This window comes from Cryptotermes secundus, unplaced genomic scaffold, assembly GCF_002891405.2.
Source record: "Cryptotermes secundus unplaced genomic scaffold, Csec_1.0 scaffold683, whole genome shotgun sequence".
Classification (NCBI taxonomy): Eukaryota; Metazoa; Arthropoda; class Insecta; order Blattodea; family Kalotermitidae; genus Cryptotermes; species Cryptotermes secundus.
The window spans coordinates 848,726-872,988 of record NW_019729903.1 but is presented as its reverse complement, the minus strand read 5'-3'; the positions used below and the strand labels follow the sequence as shown (position 1 = coordinate 872,988).

The window sequence follows — 24,263 nt, the reverse complement described above, 5'->3', positions numbered from 1 at the left end:
TTAATATCATACCTGAGTATAAAACCCGGCATAAATATTGCAGCTGAGCTGATAACCGTTACTGTTCAAACCTAATGATAGCACCTAGATCCATCTTGTTTACAAAACACGACCAAGTCACAATATTTACGAGCCCTATGATGAAGGGGAAGAGGGAAACAAAGGATTCGCTGCCATCTTTACGCAGACGGACCGAACTAGATAGTCAGAACCAATCACCATACAACTACTGCAATATATCGAATGGCATTTATGTGACGCAATCACAGTTCACTCACTAGCCTCCATAGCTCCATAGCGTCTGCGCAGAATTGTAGACATTGTAGATAAGGTTGTAGAACATATTAAGTCGGCGACTACAGAAAGTATGAATTCTGCAAAGGTAATGTTAGCGCAAGGCGTATATTAACACTTACTTATATTCTCTGATATATTTACATAAAATGTTTTAGAACGTAGGGTTTTGATTAATGTTCTGAAAAGCAAAATTTCATTTACGAGTATGCCACTTTTGCCCAGGAAGCAGAGTTTTGCATGCACATTCTCTAATGGGCATTGAAATATCACTGCTTGTGTTAACTTTTTTATGTCGTCCTCAGACATTTCTTTATTTGGTATCACATTATGAGAACAACATGTGAATGCAATATAACTATCAGCAAATACTAAATTCTATGGTAGATCAGAAATTTTGAGCCATGGATATTCATTTATTCGTGGAAAAATTGCGTGACTGAGGGTCTTACTATGTGAAATGAGTATCATGAATTCAGTTGGAGTATCATATTTTCTATGAATTTCAGAAAGTTTTGCAACTAGGGCAGCTAGGTGCAAGACACATATCTATGTCACAGGCTCCTATGTCAGCTGAGAAACAGGCAGCCAATTATGCTAAGTTGAAGGCGAAACAGGCAAAATTTCAGGTAAGTGATAGGATTTGTAATTACATAAATTTTAAGCTGAGTTGGAATTTCCTTGTTTAAGGGCTGAATAGACATTTCATTCCTTCTAAAGTGTGACAAAATGTCAGTTGATTATGTCTTACAGTAGAAGCCATTTCCATTTAATGATGGTGAACCCACAGAGTTATTTCAAATTTTTAACTAGAGTATTCAATACATTCTGAGTGTTTTATAGTTGTTGAGAAATGCTATCTTATCAACATTTATAGTGTTAAATTTTCTATAACCTGTATGACATTCAGAGGCCAAGAGAGTTTGGCGAGTGTTGCAACTCCTTTTACAATGTGGAAACTAGAGTGTGCAGTTGTGTAAAGAATAATGATGGTATTTATACACAGTGTGTCCAGGTTCTGTTAGGACTGTGTTCGTTAAAAATAAAAGACATGAATTATTTTCAAAGTTTCACTCTTTATTCAAAATAGTCTCTTTCTGAATCAGTACATAGCTGGATCTGATTGAAAAGTTTTAGAAAGTGTACTCCTTTTGTGGAATCGCATTTGAAACTGTGGTATATTCCCTATGGATGTCCTGGATGGTGTCGTGTCGGTCTCATTTCATCGCCAACTTAACTTTTGGGAACAACCAGAAATCTGCTGGAGCCAAATCTGGTGAACACGGAGGATGATCAAGGACTGTAATCCCTTTTCTGGCCAAAAAATCGCGCACGATCTTCGATTTGTGGGTTGGGGCATTGTCATGGAGGAGCGACCAGGAACCTTGCTCTCGATATTCAGGTCAAATTCAAAGAATTCTCGCCCACAAACGATTGAGGACTCCGAGATAATAATCAGAATTCACTGTTTGATCTTCTGGCAGAAATTCCTTTGGAATCAAAGAAAACTGTTAGCAGTGTCTTTAGTCGACACTTTTGTATGTGCACTTTCTTTGGTTTTGGCTTCTTTGGGCTCAAGCACGCTGGACTGTGCCACTTCGTGAGAGGCTCATTGTTAACACCATATCTCGTCACCAGTAACAATCAGTTTTGTAAATTTTGTATCACTTTGGGCTGACCGTAACATGTCTTTGCAGTGTTCCACTCTGGCATGTTTTTCATCGCCTGCCAGCGTGCAGTAGAAACCATGCACAGACCTGTATACCCAAATCCTCGGTCAAAATTTGATGCACAGTACTTTTTGGTATTCCCAAAGCTCCTTGATGAGTCTTGCAGAAATATCTGTCTGATGCAAGGATTTTGGTCACTTTTTTCACACTTTCTTCAGTGCGACTTGTTATCGGCTTTGATGCATGTGGAATGTCTTCAGTGGCCTCCCTGCCGTCACGAAATACAGCATACCATCGAAAAATGTTCAAGTGACAAACAATCACTGCCATACACACTTTTCATCATGTTGTACTCTTCTCCGGCTGTTTTGCCTAACTTCAAACAAAATATGATGTTGGCACTCTGTTCAATCGCCATTTTCCAACGAGCGTCAGAACAGTACTGTTACATTCAAGGTCAGAACACATGATGCAGCGATGCTTGCCCTTTGAAATTATAGACAACCACAGCTGAAACTTCAAGAATCTTAACGCCACAACTTGCCAACAGACGGCATTGCAGGGCAAAAAAAAAAAAAAAAGAGTCCTAACGGATCCTGAACACACTGTGTAGATACACAATAATGTAAGAATTGTGTGTATAGTAAAACTGAAAATTTTCCACTTCTGTAAGCTGGTCACCTGTTTAAGGAAACCATTTAAAGCCTATTAATTTATGTTTTGTACACATATATTTCTGTCTTAAAATGCAACTTATTATCTAGTCACCCTTCTTCCTCACTACATGTTTTGGCCATACAAGGCCATCATCATGTGTTGACTGTCCTGCCAAAATTGTTGCACTATATGTAAAATTACATATTGTGTGAATGCAATACTTAATAATTAAAATAAATTAATCTCAATTAAAATTAACAAATGCTTTACATTGTGGTTGTTGTCCACTTGTTTAAAAGACATTTGTTCTTGTTCTTTTATTTCAAAGAAACCAACCAACAATAAAATTCCTCCAGTTCAAAGAAACAGTGCAAAACGAGATATCTTCTTAAGGAACTATTACAAATTTTAGGTGCCTGTACAAGCTCTTTTAATTCATGTGATAATTTATTAAAAGTTTTAATGCCAGTGTAGTAAATGCCATTTTGATACAGTGATAGAGAGGAAGTACGAATATATAAATTTTCTCTGTCTGTTGTGTACATTGTGCCTATCATAGTTAGTAATAAAAAATTTATATTCCTTAAAACAAATAACAGGATTGAAAATATATATTGAGATTTCAGTGGTAAGATGTCTGTCTGTAAGACTGCTACATGAAGACCTACTTCCATATCCTGTCATTAAGCAGACAACTCTTTTTTGTAACATAAAATGTGTTTTGCTATTGGTAGATTGACCGAATATAATACCTTAAGATAATATAGTATGAAATAAGGAGTAATAAATCATTACCAGTGAGGAAAGAGACATATAAGGTTTGACTGATCTGATCATATAACAAACTCAGGTTAATTTGTTTAAGACATTGTCAGTATGCAAATTCCAAGATAATGTTGTTATCCATTACCACACCAAGATATTTAAAGTGAGAAACCTCAGTGATTTCATTACTGTTACAAACAAGTCAGGTCTCAGTTAATACAGAATTTTTTGTTGTAAATTGCATACAATGTGTTTTTAAAAAAATAATTGCTAATAAATTTGATTTGAACCAATTATAAACTATTTGGAGATTTGCACTTAGTTTAGTATCTAGAATATCAAGTATTTATGCGTAACTATTAAACCAGTATCGTCAGCAAAAAGAATGGGTGTAGCTGATGCATCAATGGCCAAGAGGAGATCATTGATGTACAGCAAAAATAACAAAGGTCCCAGTACAGAGCCCTGGGGAACTCCATGTTGAATTTCAGACCAATAAAGTAAGTAAGGGTAACCCTGTAACAGGCTATGGAGGCCCATAGGGTTGTGAGATGTTGAGGTTCCCACATATTCTAGACAGTCGGCTAATAGATGGCGGCAAGGTTGTCGGCCCTACACACCGGCCACCCTTTACCCCCAAGAATATTCCTGGTACTCATTTTTGTTAGAGGTTTATTTGACCCCAGGGCCATAGTGTGGCTGGAAGGATTAGGTAAAGTGACAAAATCTACCTCATTGGGATTCGAACCCACGACATTCCGACTTGTAGCATAGTACCTCAACCAACTACGCTACCGCGTGCCCCATTTCAGACCAGTTTGATACTAAATTATAGTGAGTTAAATTATCTTTCAAAAACACGCTGATATCGTTTATCTCTTAAGTAGTGGGAATATAAGTTTTTGGAAATTCCAATAATTCCATATATTTCGAAAGCCTTCTCAATATCACAGAAGATTCCCTTAGGTTTAGCTTTATTATTTAGAGCAGTAAAAATTTTATTTAATAAGGAATAAACAGCATTGCTATCAATTTTTTTTAACCATATTGATTAAGATTTGGGGGCACGCGGTAGCTTCGTTGGTTGGGGCACTATGCTACAAGCCGGATGTTTGTGGGTTCAAGTTCCGATGAGGTCATTGGATTTTTTAAATTGACCCAATCCTTCCAGCCGCACTATGGCCCTGGGGTCAACTCAGCCTCTAACAGAAATGAGTACCAGGAATATTCTTGGGGGTAAAGGGTGGCCAGCATGTAAGGCTGACAACCTTGCCGCCATCTATGAGCTGATTGTCTAGAAATTGTTGGAACCTTAACATTTCACAACCCTATAGGCCTCCATGGCCTGTTACAGGGATACCTTTACTTTACTTACTTTTTATATTGATTAGAATTTAGAATAGCATATTTTTTAAGATGATCATGAGTCTCTTAAACATTACTTTTTCCACAATTTTGGAGAAGGATGTTAACAAAGAAATAGGTCTAATTTGATATTAATAATTTGTTACCTTATTTATAGAGGCGCTTTATTACTAAACATTTAGTCTCTCGGGAAATGTATCAGATTGTATTACTTGCTAGAGTATTTCTCCCTTTGTATTTATTTGTGCAGCATTTAACCTTGAGGCCTGGGTAGTTTGCATGTTATTTGTGCAGTTCATAAGGATATTGATGCAGTGTTATTACCAGTTTTGTTATGTATGCACCATTGGCTGTAGGACCAACAGTGATCTCTGATGTCTTGATGAGTTATTGAAATATACCTTATCTCACAGTTGTGACCCAATTACCATGAAACTTTGATAAGTCTTTGTAGGCATATAGCTATGACACATCTGGAATGGGCTATATTTTATCTAGAGAAACTGATAGAAGGGTTGATTTTTGAAAGTGAATGTGCTTTGTGCAAACAAGGTATAACACATAATTTATGGATGCAGGTTCTGCTTGCATTTTTCTTTCAGGTGAATACTTAGAACAGTATGCCCTAGAAGTATTTAGGACCATCATAACATGTCATTTAAAACGAATGTAAAAAACTAAGGTAACGCTATCCCTGTAACAGGCTGTGGAGGCCCATAGGGTTGTGAGACATTGAGGCTTCCACATTTTCTAGATATTCGGCTCACAGATTGCCGTGAGGTCAGCCTTACCTGTTGACTGCCCTTTTTCCTCAGGAAGATTCCTGATACTCATTTCTGTTAGAGGCCGAGTTGACCGCCTGTGGCTGGAAGGATGAGATCAACTGAAAAATCCAGTGACCTCATTGGGAATCAAACCAATGACCTGGCTTAATTGAATGAAACTTACACACATGAATATACGAGTAATTGCTATGGCATATAGCTAGTGCCATCAAAAAGAGTCAAAAGATGTAAAAGTTTATTTAAACGCTTGAGTAAAATAGACCTTAGAATGTGATTTGAGGTTCTTATAGCAGTGAGTGTGAACATTATTGTATTCCAGGATGCAAGGCCATGTTGTCTGGTAGTTACCAGTGTTTCAAAGGAGCCTGTTGCTTTCAGCTTCATGGGAGAAGAGTACCTCTTTTACCATGAAGATGGAAGTAACAGGTTCTTTCAGCTGTAATGTGAATCAAAGTGAACCAAAATCAGAATGGTTAGGCCAAATTTACCATAGCGTTGTACTCAGTTTCGAAATCAGTCCCATGAAGGGTGCTTACAGACAGAGGGGTAACTGAATAGGTATGTGCTTTGTGAAATATTTTTTGAGATACATATAAAAACTGTGTATTTCTGAAAGTGATTAATGACATAGTTTGTATTTTTTTTTTTTTTTTTGGCAGGTCGATGATGGTCAGCTGGTGTATTTGAAAGGTGGTGTTGTGGATAGGCTGTTGTATCAGTTTACTGTGGCCTTGTGTGTCATAGGACTGGGTCTTAGTGGAAAAGTGTTGTATGAGTTGTCTTACCCCAAGAAAGCTTGAACTCTATACCAGCATATCCACCCTTAGTATGAAATGTAAGTAATGAACACAGTAAACGGTTAACACTGTTGTCACTCAATGAAGAAACAAAATTCTATATTTTACATGCTCATCTGACTGATCAGGAAACATGGAATGGTCTTATATGTATTTCTTTGTTGATATAAAAATAAAAATTGTACATAATATTTAAATATCCTGCTTTAATCATTTACATACTCATTACATGATTCAGGTACAGTTTTCATATATGTAATAGATGATGTTCCTTCAAAGTAGTAGTACTGTACAAATATAATCTGACTCCCCCCCCTGAAAAGGAGATTCCTGTGGTCAGGGCTGGCGCAAGCTTATGTGCTTCCGCAGGTAACTAGAATTCCACTGCCGTCCCTCAGTTAAAACAGATAAATTTTCTTAAAACATCATAGTAATGCCAAATTTCCAGATACTGATGGAAACCATCATTGGTGCTGTAATTTTTAAAACAATAGTATTTAGTGTTGCATAACCTGGTTTGGTTACTGCCAATTAATGATCACTATAGCAACAAAAGAGCCACTGAAATTATTTTCATTTAAGAAAAATATAAAAATGGGAGTTGCAAAATATACCATCCTTGATGGTGAGTGCTTGGTTTACCCTTTCTGTTGCACTGGCCGTTTTATAAATTATGATTCTGAATTAATTTAATAGTATAAAAATCTGGATTAAGTTCTTAATAAAGTGTGCTTCTGGTATATTCCAGCAGAAAGATCCTTAGAGACGGATGTTTCTATAACTGTCGTGTCTATTGTATAGCTTTGAAAAAGTAACTCAGAATTATGGTTACATATCAAGAAATATTGTATTTTATCTTTTAAGAGCATGATTTTAATTCTACAAAATATGCCAAGATAATTTAATATCTTACAGATGGGATTATGTATGGGACAGCATACATGTGATTAAGGAATTACTAGCAGCAAAAGAAAAAGCAGCTACAGTGTGTATCCATCAACACATTGTTCATTCTGATAATAGTTTATGCATTTCCTTGTCACACTATTGTAATGGTGCATGCACACGATTCAGCAAGCTCAGCATTATATCTTTTCAATACAAATATCTCTTGAGTTTATTTACCATTTGGTTAAGAACAGTGTCTTTAATTTTGGTTATATAGCATTCAGTTGTTGGTTAGTGAGTAATGAAAGATGTAGAGGGAAGTAGGCTTGGCCTAATTTGGGGTACTGTCCAAACATTTGTCTGGAGGGACTGAGGAAACCATAGGAAACCTCAGGATAGGTGGTCATGGGAAGAGACTTAAACCCAGGAACTGTCAGATATGAAACAGGAATATTAGTGATTCATCCACAATGTCTGGTACTCCAAGCTATATCTGGTTGCCAGTGCCCATAATCATGGGGGATTTGGAACTCCTATTCCTGTATAATAAAGGTTAATTTTGAACATATGACAAACTGAATAAGAAACTCATCACAGGTTGTAGTGGAAGTCTGTAAATGGGTGACACTTTTATTACTGCTGCTGATTCTAGTACATCTGCAGCTCTGTAATGTGACATGTGTGACATTTAAGTGTCAAATTTCAACAGGATTCATTATGGGCACAAATTGAATAAACATTCAAGGGCACTGAAATGCTGAATATAGTACATGAAGTAATACAATATTGGAAAAAATTGCCTGGGTGTGCTGAAACCCAGATCTTTGTATCCTATAGAAAAGACATTTGCCTTTTCAGACTTGGGTGTTTTATGGCATTTCCAGGAAACAGAGCAGAATGTAGCCTAATAATCTGATAAACACTCATTTAATATGCATTGCACTCTTGGGGTTTGTGGAACTCTTAGGAGCAGTTCTCCACATAATTCTGAATTTGTTTTGGTTTATAGTTTGTGAAGTGAACTGGAATATCACAAGAAACTTCAGTGATTTATATAGGCCATTTAATATAGTGAGGCTAATGTGGGCTGGTCAAGTACTAGTTAGAATTCCAGAGGAATGCACACAGACTCTTGGTGGTGAAATTTCTCTGCTGTTGTTTTCATTGTATTTATATAACTGACTATGGATTAATGTAATAATTACTCAGCTAGTCAAAAAATGTCCAGCCTTTCATGGAACCAAAATGTTAATTACCACGTTCACAAGTTCCTACCACTGGCCCCTAATGAGCCAGATGGATCCATCTCCCATCCTATTTCTTAAAGATCCCTTTTGATATTCTCCCATCTACACCTTGGCCTTCTAAGAAACCTCTTTTACCTTTTTTTTTTTTTTTATAAATTTCTCTTCTCTCCCATGTGTGCTACATGCCATGCCCATCTCATCCTCCTTGATTTGCTTATCCTATTATTATTCAGGAAATGAGACAGGTTGGTTTAGAGGTAACACCCTAAACTTGTATTCAGGAGGTGCTTCTTTGTATCTTGGCCAGGACAATAGTTGCCCTTCCTGTTTAGGGTTTTGTGGCTTTTCTTAGTCCTTCCAGGCAAATTCTGGGACAGTACCTCGATGAGGACACAACCACTTCCCTTCCATGTCATACATCTGTCATCCTACCATGTTGCACTATATAACTTCAATAATAAAAGGATTATTACATAAACTATGTGAGAAAATGTTTGGCAAGGACTACAAATTATGAGACACCTCATTATGCAGTTCTGTCTGACCTCATCCTAGCTCCTCCCTTCTGGGGCCAAATATTCTCTGCACCCTGTTCTCAAACACCCCTAGTCTGGGTTCTTTCTTTAATATGAGAGATTAAGTAATGTCAGTGATTTTATTGTGAAGTGACTATACGTCGCAGCGTGCTCAGACCGGTTGGGATCGGTGGAGGGGGAAGTCAGCTTATGAACGCGCGGTCGCTTAGTCGTCTCCGAACTTCCTGAAAGTGACAAAGGGCTTTTCCGTGAAACTCGTTTTTGTCTTCCGTGCAAGCCGCAATGCAGCGCTCCTTGGAACAAAGGATTGCCATCAAGTTTGTTGTGAAACTTGGCAAGTCTGCAGTGGAAACTTTTCCCATGATAAAGACGGCCTTCGATGATGATTGTTGGAACATCAGGTCTACTGGTGGCACAAGGCCTTTTCAGAAGGCCGTGGAGAGGTCGGCGATGAAGCCCACGCTGGACGGCCATCAACAATCACCACCGACGAAAATGTGACGCGTGTGAGAGAACTTTTGAACTCATACCGTCGTTTGAGTGTTCGTTTAATGGCACAGACATTAAACATTCCAAAAAGCACCGTTCACGAAATTGTGACGAACAATTTGCAGATGCGAAAAGTGTGCGCAAAGCTGGTGCCCGAAGTGTTAATGGACAACCAAAAATTGCGCAGAGTTGAAACGTGCCAAGAACTTTTGGACTTGTGTGAAAGTGACCCTCACTTTTTAGACAATGTCATCACAGGTGACGAGACTTGGGTGTTTGAGTACAACCCCGAAACAAAAAGGCAAAGTGCTGAGTGGCACACCTCGGCATCCCCTCACCCCAAGGAGGCCAGAATGAGCAAGTCAGAGGTTAAGGTCATGCTCATTGTATTCTTTGACATCAGGGGGCTTGCCCACCATGAGTTTATACCACATGGTACAACCATCAACGCCAAATTCTACGTGGAAGTGCTAAAGAGACTCAGACGAAGGGTTCATCACATCCGGCCCGACATCGCGGACGATTGGAAACTTCACCATGAAAATGCGCCAGCCCACACCGCCTTCCTCGTGACCCACTTCCTGACCGATTCTAAGGTGCCAGCGGTTCCCCAGCTGGCCTACAGTCCTGACGTGGCTCCCCCCAGACTTCTTTTTGTTTCCGTGCTTGAAAACTCCCATGAAAGGACATTTTGGGACAGTTGACGAAGTCAAAGAGGCTTGCACCAAGGCTCTAAAGGACATTTCAGAGGAGGCCTACCATGACACCTTCGATGCCTGGAAATCTCGCTGGAAGTGATGTATCGACGCAGAAGGGGCCTATTTTGAAGCCTTTTAATGTGTTCTACCGATCTAATCAATAAATGTTTTTAATCGACTCACTGACATTACTTTTCGGACAAACCCTGTACAGTAGGCCAAGTTATAATTTTGTGAATTTTAATCTTTGTTTTTAGACAGTAGACATTACATGTGACAAAATGCTTTCTATCTTAACAGCTTATTTAAATGGAGAATGCTAAGATGCATGTAAAGCATAGGCATTATTTATGCTCAAATGGTGGCTGTATATCTAGGCATGCTGCTGCCTAGTTCATTTTCTCCTTTGTGCATGATCCTCTTTTTGATGAAATATGTCCAATTTTTTCTTAATGTACTCAAAGTATGAAATGAAGTGTCCAAATCTGTTGCGAAGTTTCTGTACACAGACACATTAGATGTGAGATTTGGAACATGCTCTAGAAGCATGAACCTTGACAGTATGGAAGATCTTAAGGGTGTGCAATTATATTGAAAATCAAAGTGTTATTTTTAGGATACTTAACCTTAGTGTCCAGGAATAGGGATTTTAAATTTCCTCTTGCTACAAGGGTGCTGACCATGTTTTAATCAGGGGGGGATTGATTTGTTAGGGAATAGGGGATTTTAAATTTCTTGCTTTCTATATGTCTAGTGCTGTTATCCCTAAGGTAACTTAGTTTTATAATAAATAATAAAGGCTCAGATAAAATAATCATTATTAAAGAAAAGAATGAAGTTTTGTTTTCTTTTTTGTCATATAGTTTATTATTATTTTCAAGTATGTGTTATTCTTTTTTATCTTTATTTTTAATTGGAGGGTAATATCATTAGCACTGATTAAATTCAATGCTCAGCCAGCTGAATCACACAGTTTGACAATGAATATTCTGCATGCACACAATGACTTCTTTGGCAGAATGATTTATATCTAACTCCTTACATTCTCTCACTGTTAACACACCATGTATTGTAAAAAGAATCCAAGAAAATCTTTGACACGGTGTACAGTCATAGTAATTACATCTATTTAACATCAGATTAAAAAAAGTATACAGTATTAAGGGTGATTTTGAGGTATTTTAGATCATAATGTCATATAATACTTAAAGCTGAGCTGTAATATGATCTCTTTAAGGCACTTTTCATTTTTCTGCTGCACTTATTTCTGATTGCATGATATCACACACCAAACAGCATCACACTGGAATAACTTCATCTAATTTGCGTTTTGCTATATCTTCATATTCTACTGTTTCATCATTTTCAGTTCTGTGCTCATCTTGGATAGTTTCTGTGTCTTTTGTCAGTGCTTTGGATAACTTTATGTCTTCTCTAGATTCTGAAATTGGTGTTATCTCATCATCCGCCATTATGGACTCGTCTGTAGAGGGCAGTCTTTCTGGTTCTGTTAAATCTTCAAAAGGCAGTTCATCTGGCTGAACTGCATTTTTCATTATTTGTTTTGTAAGTTTATTGATTTCTTTCACTGACATTTTTGGAGGTTGAGCAGAATATTTAGTGCTTATCTTTGGGCTTATTTCATCAGACATTTTCTCACCTTCCTGCCATTCTATTTCATTATTCACAGCAGTTGTCTCTTGAGCAGATGTGTGTTGCACTTCATATTCTGCAACTGTGTCCTTACTGTCAGAAGTTCGCATGTCGTTCTCTTGTCTATGTGCATCTGCAGCATTTAATTTGTCTGTCTGATCCTCATTACTTGCATGATTTGATGACAGAGGTGTGTGATATATGTGATCAGAAACTTTAATAAGTTTTTCTTTCTTAAGGTTTCTTACAACAGTTTTCCTTCTAATCTTAGACATGGCAGTCTCCTCATCAGGTACATGTGCTGTAAATTCTCCTGTACTAATTTCTGTATCATTGTATTCTTCATCCACTTCTTTAAGAACCTTCTTACCAGACTTTTTCGTTTTGGAAATTTGTAAATGGGGTTGATTCTCAGTGGTCCCACTTTCTGAATCCTTTAGATTTTCATTTGGATTTGTTAGATCATTATTAAATTCTAAAATAATTTCATTTATATCTTTATTGGTTTTTTTCCCACCTTTTTTTTCAATATTTTCATTTTCTACAGTTTGGTTTTCAGTAGACATGGACATTATTTTAGGTTCTCTAGTTTCCTCTAAATATTCTGTTTCTTGTCGTAACACATCTTTTTGGATTATTTGTTTGGCAAGTCTGATTTTCTGTATGGGTTTTTTTCTCTGTACTGTTATATTGTCAATAACCGTTGAGGATTCTTCATCCGTGCTTTGATCTAACACTTTATATTTCTTTATTTTCTTTATAGCTTTCTTGCTGTTCTCTGATACTATGTCATGATGTTCTTCACTAGTTAAATTCTCAGGAGGCAGAGATGAAATTTTTGCCTCCATTTCAACGGGAACTGCTACAGGATCTGTTTTTTGCTGAATATCTGTTTCCGTGTATTTTTCAAGTACTTGTTTCTTAGTGACTTGTTCACTTTTAGCATGAATGTCACTGTAATTCTCCTCACTGGTTGTAGAGAACTCTGCTTCATGCACTTTTACATATTCATCATGTTTTACTTTCTCATCTGGTGGTAAGTCTGCATACATACTTCCTTCAGCTTTCACTTGTTTTCCATATTCAAGAGCTTTATATTCTCTTATAATTTTCTTGATATTGCTTTTTACAGTTCCTGACTTTGGATATATTTTTGCTTTATTCTGTGCTCTGTTTAATTCCTTTATCAACTCCTCCCTCGACATGCGCATCAACTTTGACAGCTGCACTTCTTCTTCTATGTCTTCAGTAGGTTCTATGTTCAGGTCTATGAGAGGAGATTCCATGTGTTCATCTTCATTATCATGTATTACTGGCCTGACAAAAATATCATCATCCATATCATTTAATAACTGTGAAATTTCATCTCCTAGTTCTAAGGTTTCATCTATTCCACCCACTTCTAAAACATTTTCAGTTTCACTAGTCAAGACTTGGCCTAAATCAGTCTTTAAAATGTCTATATCAAATGGCACTTCTTCTGTATCAGTGGATAATTCATTTTCTATATATTTCAGTTTCACTTCCTTTCTTTTCAGAATAAATATCATGGGTTTTGTTTTAATTCTAATTGGGGGGAAGGTATTATAATTGAAGGCTATGTGAGAGAAACCTTCTACTGAATCTAAAATATCATGAGTCCTTGAATATGGTTTTAAATTTTGAGAGTATTTACTCCTTGCTTCTAAGAGCAAATGTGTGAATACCATAATTTCCTTACTGCCACTTGTTATATTTTCAGCTTTACTATACCTGAAATAGAAAGAAAAGACTGAGATAATATAGCAGTAAACATGATTAAAGTAATAAGTTGCAAAGTTATATTGTAACACTTTGTATATGAATTTTTTTCAGGTTACAGTTCATTATGTAGGAAACCTGACAAATATATGATAAATTATTTCAGCGCTAACCAATTAACTACGTTAAGGAGAGTGGTTCTTGAGAAGCTGACAGTTGCTGCTTAGATAGTGAAGACATTCCATGCCTTTGGGGGATTAGAAGTTTTACTACCACATTCACAAGATCCTGCCACTGGACACTATTCTGAGCTAAATCAATCCAGTCCCACGCTTTCACCATTTCCCTAGAAACCAGCTTAACACTTTGCAGACCAGTGGCATATTTTTATGCCCAGCGCTTTTAAACGTGGCGGACCGGTGGCACATTATTATGATTTTAGGACATGTTATGTTGATACACACTATACCTTGCATTGATGTCAGGCAGACACATGACTGGTGCGTGATAGACCTCTTGAATGTTTGCTTCGTAGTCAGTAACATGACCCCGCTGTTTATGACCCAACTGTTTTCCTTTCCCACTCCAAAAGAAAATGCCTTTGTTCATCTTCCAGCTGCATGCACCAGGCAGGAAGTTACTAGTGCAAAATGGATCAAGGTCGGAAGAGGTTGAGGTCCAAGCATTTTCTCGGAGAACAAGAAATATCTGACCTGTTCTCCAATGAGCTATCTGACGTTCCTTGTGAGTCTGCTAGTGATAGCAACTCACAATCTGATAGTGAGTGTGGCAGGGGCGAACAAAAAATTGTGGCCACAGGCAGTGAAAGTGACAGTAGCTCCGACGAAAGTGCAGGTAGCCACATTGTGGGGACAGCCACATGGGGAAAAGTAGACTAATGCCTGCTTTGGGACAGTTTACTGGAAATCCAGGGGCGAAGCAAATTCCATTGGACCCAAATCCACAATTCACAATTCGAGCATGGTTGATGTTCAGAGGAAACATGGACAGGTAAAGAAGTCTGTTTGTATTTCTGAGTATAATATGTTCATGAAGGGAGTTGATAGAGCCGATCCATACTTGGCCTATTATTCTCTTCCTCGGAAAACAGTAAAGTGGACAAAGAAAGTTGCCTTGTGGCTTATAAATTGTGCCATTTTCAATTCATTTTTGGTTTTCAAAAATCTAAATCCTTGTTCAAATTTGAAATACAAGGCATTTCTGCTCAACGTGGCAAAAGCCTGGGCTACAGACCAGACGGTGGCAGACAGACTTAGTGCGACCAGGTCCATCAACTCCCACCCCATGCAGGCCTCGTGGACCCCCCTGGGCGACTCTTGGGTGATATGCGGAAACATGCCCTTGTGAAAATTATGAAGAGTGAACATGCCAAGGGGAAGCAGTCTTCTAGGCGATGCTGTGTTTGCGCAGTACACAACAAAAGGAGTATGACTGTCTACATGTGCAAGTTCTGTGTAATGCCACTTCACAAAGAGGAATGTTTCCAGAAATATCACATTCTCAAGCACTTCTAGGAGCATTGGTAAGTGTTCTCCAAACATTTTAGTTCATAAAATTAATTAGGAGATCTTATATTAATTTTTAAAGTGAACAGTGCACAAGTTAGGGTAGTAGGTTTAAAAATGTCGGTCCCCAGGGTGATTTAAATATTTAAATCGCTGGTCCGCAAAGTGTTAACATTATCCTCCGTTCTGTGCCTAGCTCTCAAAAATGGTCTCTTCCATGCAGGATTTTGCAGTTTTCATCTCTACCATACATGCTACATATGCTGCCGATCACATCCTTGACTTGATCACCCTGATAATGTATGGTGAATATGAATTTTGAAGCTGCTCCTCATTATGCAGTTTTCTCCAGTTTCTTGTGTTACTTTCTGTCAGGTCCAAATATTCTTCTGGTTCACTAAGATGCTGCAAAGGCAGACTCACAGCTTGACTCAGCCTGACTTATGCAGCATGACGGGTGTACAGGAATTCTATGCAAAACAAATGGGTCTGCATTTGCAGCATTTTGTTGAGTCAAAGGTGATTTGACTTGGATACAATTTACTTAGAATGCCTGCAGCTTTAGGCTGAGAAACCATGTTTCACAAGGATCCACTTAGCATGGCAAGCTCTGTCAAAATCAGTTCTGTTAAATTAAAACTCTCAGTTATAGATACTTTCAAATGTGGGACCAAATGATGTTACATAACTCCATTTCAAAGCATCCAGTACCTCCAAGTGGGATTGTCCTGTGTAAACCTTGAAACTCCTGTCTGTGCTGCCAGCACATCAATATGTACAAATACAAATGATTCATCCTTTGCCAGGCGATGAAGTCGTGATATGGCAACTCCACCTGGGTAGTTTGCTCCTGCGATACATAGTAGGAACACAGAGAACACTGCATTTAGAACTAGATGGCAGCACACACCAAATGCCAGGAAGCTGTGGAAAGATGACTTGCCACGATTCTCAAAACTGTAAAAGAATACACGGATATATTCTCAAAACTGTAAAAGCATAATGCATGGAAATAATGAAATATGAAATGGAACATAATATAAATAATCTAACTTCTTATATACCACTTACATTCTGTGGCAAGCGCTTGCAGCTGTCAAGTTTAGTAATGGAAACACATAGATGATGAAGCGTAGTTCCTTATGTGGTAGAAATGAGAAGAGGAAGACAAAGGCAATTGCTGGCAGCAATATCTTTCTCACACGAGGTTCATAGTATATTCCTAAGGGAACAAGGAACACAGAGCATCCCATTCCTCGAGGAATTGCAGAGTAGAAATACCAGAGAAATGGTGAAGTCTGATAATATAGTTAATGGCAATACATAAAAGACAGTCTACGAAGTATATTTCTGAAACTGAAACTGACATATAATGTGGATATATGGACTTAGAAAGAAAAACTAAAGCAAAATCCAAGCAATAAATATGGAATTTCTGAGAACTAATGAGGGAAAGGCAAGAAGGGATAGAATTAGAAATAATGGTTTTAGAGAAGCTGAAAGAGTTAGAAGAATATGACAATAATGGTTTGGAAACATAGAAAGAATGGATAGAACAAGGACACTGAGAAGGGCATCAGAATTAGAATATAAAAGAGAGAGACCATTGGGATGATTGTTTCATTAGGTACTGGAAGGCATCAAGCAGAGGGGAAACAGCTGGTAAGCGAAAAAGAAAGAGACCAGAGACTTTTCATCTATCAGCCCATATAAAGTGGAAATTATGCTCCTGGCAGTATTTTTCTTTTATTTCAAATCAATACAGTTATAAAGGATACACCCCACTCATGGCTGCGGTTCAAAACAGTGTTGAAAAAGAGAACTTCTCCTTCAGGCCAAAGTAATCTGTTCCAGAATATTGAATCTACAACAACAGTGAGGCTTAGGAATACTAAGCCAGCAGGTATGGCAAGTTTCAACATCCTGCACACATACAAAAACAACAGAAATAACAAAAGTTCCTATTAAAAGAGGACATTATTGCAACATAATAACAGCAAAAGACATGAATACTGTGGAAATTATCACATGCAATTTTAGTCAGAAAAGTAACTTTCTCATAAATACAAATTTATATACAAAAGAATGAAATTATTTATACAACATTCTGGACAGAAAGAGCTGTGTGAAGCATTAAAGTCCTTTTACTATACATGCTTTCCAATATTTTATGTGTTTTTCTCCATCAAAGTGCATAATTACATAAAACTGCAGTTAACTAACATTTTATTTTCAGAAACAGTATGAAATAAAAGCTGAGCATGTATATTTTTCATTCGCAGCAGTGCTTCTGAGTGATAAGATTATTACTAAGAATTCAAATTCTGACCTACCACCATCTGATTACCTACTTCAGAGGATGAATTCGCTTGTTGACCAGTTCAATTAGCAATAAAATGCCCAAGAACATAGCAAGCTCTGCTCGAAATATGATAATAGCAGCAGCAGAAAAGTAGATGAATTTTGCATGTTGCTGTTTGATCCAACTCTGTAATGCAAGCAGTACTGTAAAGAAAAATGTTTTGTTAACTTGATATTAAATATTACACTCACATTAACATACACCATCCACCAATATATTATTATGCTTCAGAATAGTATAAGATAAATACAAAAATTAAATTAAATTTAAGTATTTTACAATGTTAACTTAGCATTTTTAGATTTAGCTATGTCATCATGTGTATGATCACATCCAGAATTACTCTAATTTAAATAACATAACTTTCTAAGGTGCTGTTTTATATTTGAGGTTCTCACTGTGGTGTTATGAGGAATACTGTCCTCTGGGATGTGACGCTGTTTAATCTGGTAAAGTTCACTGATGTTTTAAGGGAATGCACTGATTCCATCTTCATGGATTATGAAGACAAGCAAGAAATCAGCAAGACAGGCAGCAAGCACATCTCCCAGAAAATAGTACTTTGTTATATTATGATTCAGTATGCTATAGTGTCTCACCTAATGGAAGTGCTAATATGTTTGGCAATGGTCGACTGAGGTAGTACATGAAATGATATTGAGTTACAGTTATTGCAACAAACCAATTTGTCATTTGTTGCCCAAATACCAACTGGATGGTCTGACGGAACATCCGGAAAGCACCAATAACGCACAACCCAAGAACAGCTCGTACTGTAACAAATTTTGAAAAGCACAGACATTAAAACTGACTACAAATTAGATAAATTAGTTCACTGTTTACAACGGACACAAAATTAAAATAGTATATTACTGTATTCATTCATTCATTTATTCAGCATTCCATAAATCCTTACAGGGTTAAACACCAATGGATATAGAAATAGTCAACAGGAGTAAACATGATCACATACTGCATCATAATTTTGTAATGTCATTCAAGTTAGCCATATAAAAATATTAACAATACACAACATGAACAAAAACTGTCATCTATAACAATAAAGCACTATCAACTACCACCCATAACAAATCTGAAACTTTGTTGTCACAGTTGAAATATTCGTCCAATTAATAAAACGAATTTAAAAATAGGAATCTTTTAACAGCAGACCTAAATTTTTTAATCTCATGAGCTTGGTCTTTTATATTAGGAGGAAGTTTATTAAAAATTTTCATTCCAAAATAATATGTTCCATTTTGAAAGATAGTTGAAGGATAATGGAGGTTATTACTATGTCTGTATTGATTGTATGAATCTCAGAATTAGATGAAAAATAGATCTTTGTTTTTGACATCAAATAAAAAAATGGAAAAAATGTAATGTGAGTAAAGGGGCAGAATCTTTAGTCTCTTAAACAGCTCCCTACAAGAATCTCTACTTCTGGAATTGGTGATGACTCTTATTACCCTCTTCTGTAGTCTATGTGAACATGTATCTTGCACCCCTCTGCAGAAGCTTATATATATATATATATCACAACAAAAATATAGTATTTCTTTCCCTTTTGTTATTTTACCACTTTCTTTTGACTCTTTCTTAACTGGTATTTCTGGTTCCTTCTTTACCATTATACCTAGGCTGTGAGATTTGAGGTTCTCACAGCAATGAGTATGAAGATTACTGTCTTCTGGGATGTGACACCATATAGTCTGGTAGAGATTTATTTACCAACATTTCAGAGAAACCTGTTGTCTCCATCTTCAGGGCAGAAAAAGTTTTCTACCCTGAAGATGGAGGCTTCAAGGTTCTTCTGAAATATAATCTGGTAGATACCATCATTTCAGAGAAATCTGCTAGATTGATCATTAGGGTAGAAGAGCTCTTCTACCCTTCAAATGAAGGCTCCATGTTCCTCTGAATGTTGTTACATATACATCAGAAGGCATGGTGTCACACTTCAGAAGACTGAGATCTACTTCCACTGGTTTACTTTTGTTTAAGAAGACCTAGATCCAATCAGTATCAATCTGTAATTGAATTAGGATTTTACGTGTGCTTATTAGCTTAACAAATCCTGTTTCAAGTGAAGACGTAAGGTCAGTAATAGCATTTTTGATAATGTAGTTATTTTTGGTTTTAAAGTTTTTGTTTCTATTATGACATGCTAGGTTTTCATGTGGGTGATTATGAAAATTACAATCCTGTGGGATACTACAATATGTAGTCTTGTCAAGTGGGTACAAACATTCTGTATCTGGAGGCACCTGCGGCTTCCAACTTCAGGATATCTTTAAAAACTATGTCCTCAGGAAAATATTTTAAATCTAAGGAGGTAAAAGTGATCAAATATGTAAGATATTAAATAATAAGGAAAATAGGTCTCCTAGGAGTGTTAGGAGGACATAGGCTTGGAGACTACAAGGGATTGGGCACATAGGTAGGTAGACACCAACTTCATACAGAATTTTAGGGGGAAACATCTTGAAAATAGCCATTTAAATGAATACAGACCTAAGATGATGATAAGACTGATTTTGGGGTAGTGGGTTGTGAGCACAAGATATTGGTGTGATTGGCTTGGGCTTTGGTATTTGTGATGAATCTCTGGGTTCTGCTACAAGAATGTTTCATGTTTTTGCAGGCACAAATAACCATTCCAATTGAAGTGACTTTAAAATAGATTAATCACCATGACTCAGTTACATATAATAATAATAATGCAATTGTATTTAGTATAGGACAATTTATTATGGTACATTTCTCTTACCTACAAACTGGGCATAAAACTTGCTGAAGCCCAACACATTGATAACTGCTACAATTGGTGATGCAAGAAGGGATATTACGAGTGGTCCCAGAAACGTTCGTGGCACAACTCCTGGAAACTCATGATGATCATACTACAAAATGAAAAATTATTAATAGTTTCTGTTAATTGTATTTTGGATCATAAGTTATAAGACTTATTGGTTAGCAACAAGACGGGGAGCTATCTAAAAGGGGTGGGGGGAATTTGATGTGGGAGACTTGATTCTAATCCATCACATCAAAATATATCGCAAGCTTGCCTCGTTAATATTATCTCGATGATACAGTATGTCATGCGTAGCTTGCAAATTAAAACTTTCTTCGACTTTCGTGAACGGACAATACAGAAGATGTACTGCGGCCACAAGCAGCATCAATTGATCCATCTGTAACGAAGACGTGTTTAGCAACTAAGCACAATTCTACATATAGAAACTGATCGGCTATTTGCGAATTTATTAAAAAGATCAGACTTCGGTTTATGTCGCGAGGTTATAACCGCCAAAATTAACAAAACTTACTCCCATTTTCAGGAGAAGCCCCCGTATTCAACCGTAATATAATAATTTAATGCATTATAGTAAAAGATGCAACTAACACCATGCCTAAACACTACAACACTATAGTTGTGGATCTTTCGTGCTAGCAGACGACGGGACATGCGAATCATCGCAGTCCTTATCTCATTGGCTATTGTTTGCAAAGATAGCAGTAAGAAAGCAACACGGGTGCATATCGTACTGGTACGGGCTCGCTGGTGCCAGACAACCGTGGTTTGGCTTTGGTTACATATTTTACCACTAGGGAGCATACTGTAATGCAGACTACTTCACAGGACATCTGAGGTTTTCACGACCCTCATGACGGTTATTATTAATATTAACGTATACTGTGAAGTTATGCCGTATAATTTGTAGAACAAGCAACGTCCGAGAGGAGTCTATTGCCTTCATCTGCAGGGCAGTAAATGGAGGCAACAGGTTCTTCAGAAAAATCAATGTACTTTTACCAGGCTACATGGCGTCAGTGCCTGATCAGTGGAAGAAGTCTATTATTGTACCAGTTCACAAGAAGGGTGATAAAACTGGCTGTAATAATTATCATGGGAAATCACTGTTATCAACTTCATACAAGATTACAAACTCATATCCAGTATCCTTCTCTCAAGGTTAAGTCCATATATAGATGAAATTATTGCAGTTCATCAGTGTGGGTTTCGAAGTAACAGACCAACTACTGATCAGGCCTTTTGCATTCGTCAATATACTGGAGAAACAATGGAAGTAAAATAAGACAGTACATAAGCACGAGAACCCATATTTGATTACTCTAAATACAGTTTCATGCCATGTATTATTGAATAACAGTTTTGTTCTGTGTTTGTTTCACTAAAATAAACATTGTACTCTTGATTTAAAGAGATCTGCCTCCATCATCATGGTTTCCCTGCCTATCTACCAGACTATACGGCGTCACATACCAGGTGACGGACATCTTCACATTTCTTACATTCTTTTTGCTTGTCAAAATGTAATTTTTGTTATAATAATTATAACTATGTAAATTGATAGATTTATACATGCGTGTTTTGCCGGTGAAGAAATTTTGAACGTTTTCAACAACCGCTACCGGAAAAACGACATAGATAAGAATTGAAACAACGGAAAGTATATTCAAGTTTCGTTATGCTGGCAAACGGATTGCGTATTTCTTGCAAACGGGAAACAAATTTCTCAATAATGTGTGTTCAATAACAGCCCCTCCAGGGATCAAGTAAGCTTTAAATGGAGGCACAGTACTCTTGGCGGAAATATTAAAGTTCTACTTTGTGTTCTGTACGTTCATCTTGTAGCCGACTCTTCCTGGGGAAGAAAGTATTGAGGAGCAATGTTCGGAATACATTCTCGAAGAGGAGCACTTATAGTGTTTGAAGGCTGTGATAGGGCAGGCAAATCAACTCAGTGCAAGAAACTTGTGGAGGCTCTCCACCAGAAAAATATCGAAGCCGAATACATGAGCTTTCCAGGTAATATAGTATTTTGGTTAGGCAGGAGGAGTCTCAAAATACGCATAGAAGTTGCAATAAGATAAGAAGTTCGTGTTTGAAAACTATCAGTATAATAGGTGGGTGACCACTATAATTGTTGTGTTTGTGGTCTACAGTTACTGGAAGGAAGAGGTAGTTCTAACCCCAACACCCTTTCTAACCTCTCACTGAATCTGGGTTTCATTTAGTTAATTGAGAAAACACACAAAATTAAGATAATGCAACTGGACAGCATGTTGTAAAAGTATATGTGAATGATCTGAGAAAATGAAGCAACTATTAATCTGTTATGTGAAGTCTGGGAAATGGTGCACAACATCACTGATACACATGTATTAATGACACAGTGTGTTTCCAAAAAGAGCAATCAGGTGACATTAATTCAGACATGCATTGACTACTTTTTGCCAGGATTTGGTTGTGTGCTGGTATACTCCATCTCTGGGAACAAGGGTATGTCATGATCAGCTATTAATGTAGAATATGTTATGATTAGAAAGGCACTAGATTTTATTTTCAACAAACTTCTGGTATTGATGGGTCAGTGGGAAATTCCAGTGTACTTATACAAGACTTTTCTATCATCAGGTTGCCTATGGAAGGTATGTACACTGGTTTTTAGGGTAGGTGGACTTAATCCATTTTTTAGATAGGATATGGGATGGTGATGAAGATGATGTATGAACCATTATGACAAACCCTAACAGCAGTGATTCTCAACCTTCACATCATGCATCTCACCTGTCATTTTGTTAAAATTGATAGTCCTACCATAAACAAAACTTCTCTTTTCCCCAGAAATGTATCTATGGAATTATATACTTTTTAGTATTGTATTCATCATTAAAGGGCGTATGTTAAGTGAATAAACATTGTACCAATCTTTTATAGTATTTTTAATTACTACAGCTGACCTGGGGTGGTCCTCCAGCTTGGGAGTTGGGCGAGGGGCTAACAACTCCTCGCCGTCAAAAATAATTATGTTACGAAAATGAACACAAAGCATTGGGCCTGGACGGATTCCTCGGATAAAGAACCTAAGCCAAAGAAAATGAATATGAGATTTGGCACTTGGAATGTTTGAAATTTGTATAGGGCAGGTTCGCTCAGGGAAGTGGCAGAAGAAATCCTAAAATATAAGGTAGATTTAGCGGGAGTACAGGAGGTCAGATGGGACAGAGGTGGCATCGCACCAGCAGGAGACTCTACAGTTTTCTGTGGAAAGGGGAATGAAAATTATGAATTAGGTACAGGTTTTTTCATACACAAGAGAATCATATCAGCAGTTAAGAGGGTAGAGTTCGTTAGTTATAGGATATCATATATAAAACTAAAAGGTCGCTGGTGTGATATCATTGTTATGAATGTTCACGCCCCAACAGAAGATAAAATTGATGACATAAAGGATAGATTCTATGAAGAACTAGAACATGTGTTTGATAAATTCCCAGAGTACCTTATGAAAATTTTGTTAGGAGATTTCAGTGCCAAAGTAGGGAGGGAAGACATTTTCAAACCAACAATTTGGAATGAGAGTTTCCATGAAATTAGTAATGATAATGGAGTTAGAGTTGTAAACTTTGCCACATCAAAAAATCTTACTGTCAAAAGTACAGTGATCCCACATCGTAACATCAATACATTTACTTGGAAATCTCCTGATGGGAAGATACACAATCAAATAGACCATCTTTTGATAGATAGGAGATGGCACTCAAGTATACTTGATGTCCGATCATTCAGGACAGTAAACTGTGATACTGACCACTAGCTAGTGGTGGCAAAGGTTAGGGAAAGACAGGCAGTGAGCAAACAAACAACACACAGAGTTCAAATGGAGAGGTTCAATCTCAAGAAATTAAATGAGGTAGAGGGTAAAGAGCAGTATCGTGTTGAAATCTCAAATAGGTTCGCGGCGTTAGAAAACTTGGAC

General features: G+C 37.2%; 3 protein-coding genes across 5 annotated transcripts in view; 2 read left to right on the top strand and 1 right to left on the bottom strand.

The window, feature by feature from the left end:
• The first annotated feature begins 274 nt into the window (after positions 1–274).
• On the top strand, positions 275–6,530 carry LOC111865779 (cytochrome c oxidase subunit 7A, mitochondrial). The gene is made up of 3 exons (XM_023854056.1): positions 275–382; positions 804–923; positions 6,196–6,530. Exons 1-3 carry the CDS (start codon positions 368–370, stop codon positions 6,334–6,336), a joined length of 276 nt encoding a protein of 91 aa, XP_023709824.1. The 5' UTR covers positions 275–367; the 3' UTR covers positions 6,337–6,530.
• LOC111865778 (probable Dol-P-Man:Man(7)GlcNAc(2)-PP-Dol alpha-1,6-mannosyltransferase) lies at positions 6,520–20,949 on the bottom strand. Of its 2 annotated transcripts, XM_023854054.2 has the most exons (9): positions 20,805–20,949; positions 20,544–20,669; positions 20,243–20,375; positions 18,072–18,245; positions 17,462–17,615; positions 16,889–17,033; positions 16,182–16,408; positions 15,822–16,067; positions 6,520–13,596 (listed from the first exon to the last, which is right to left on the bottom strand). In XM_023854054.2, exons 1-9 carry the CDS (start codon positions 20,808–20,810, stop codon positions 11,490–11,492), a joined length of 3,318 nt encoding a protein of 1,105 aa, XP_023709822.1. In that variant the 5' UTR covers positions 20,811–20,949; the 3' UTR covers positions 6,520–11,489. The 2 variants fall into 2 exon arrangements, with proteins under 2 accessions (XP_023709822.1, XP_023709823.1); XM_023854055.2 differs by lacking the exon at positions 20,544–20,669.
• A 388-nt stretch (positions 20,950–21,337) lies between these two features.
• The window catches only part of LOC111865792 (thymidylate kinase), a 12,280-nt gene continuing 9,354 nt past the window's right edge, over positions 21,338–24,263 (top strand). The window contains exon 1 of one of the 2 annotated variants that reach the window (XM_023854083.2): positions 21,338–21,766. In XM_023854083.2, the coding sequence (XP_023709851.1) occupies positions 21,721–21,766 (46 nt within the window). In that variant the 5' untranslated portion in view covers positions 21,338–21,720. The other variant, XM_023854082.1, reaches the window with a different exon arrangement.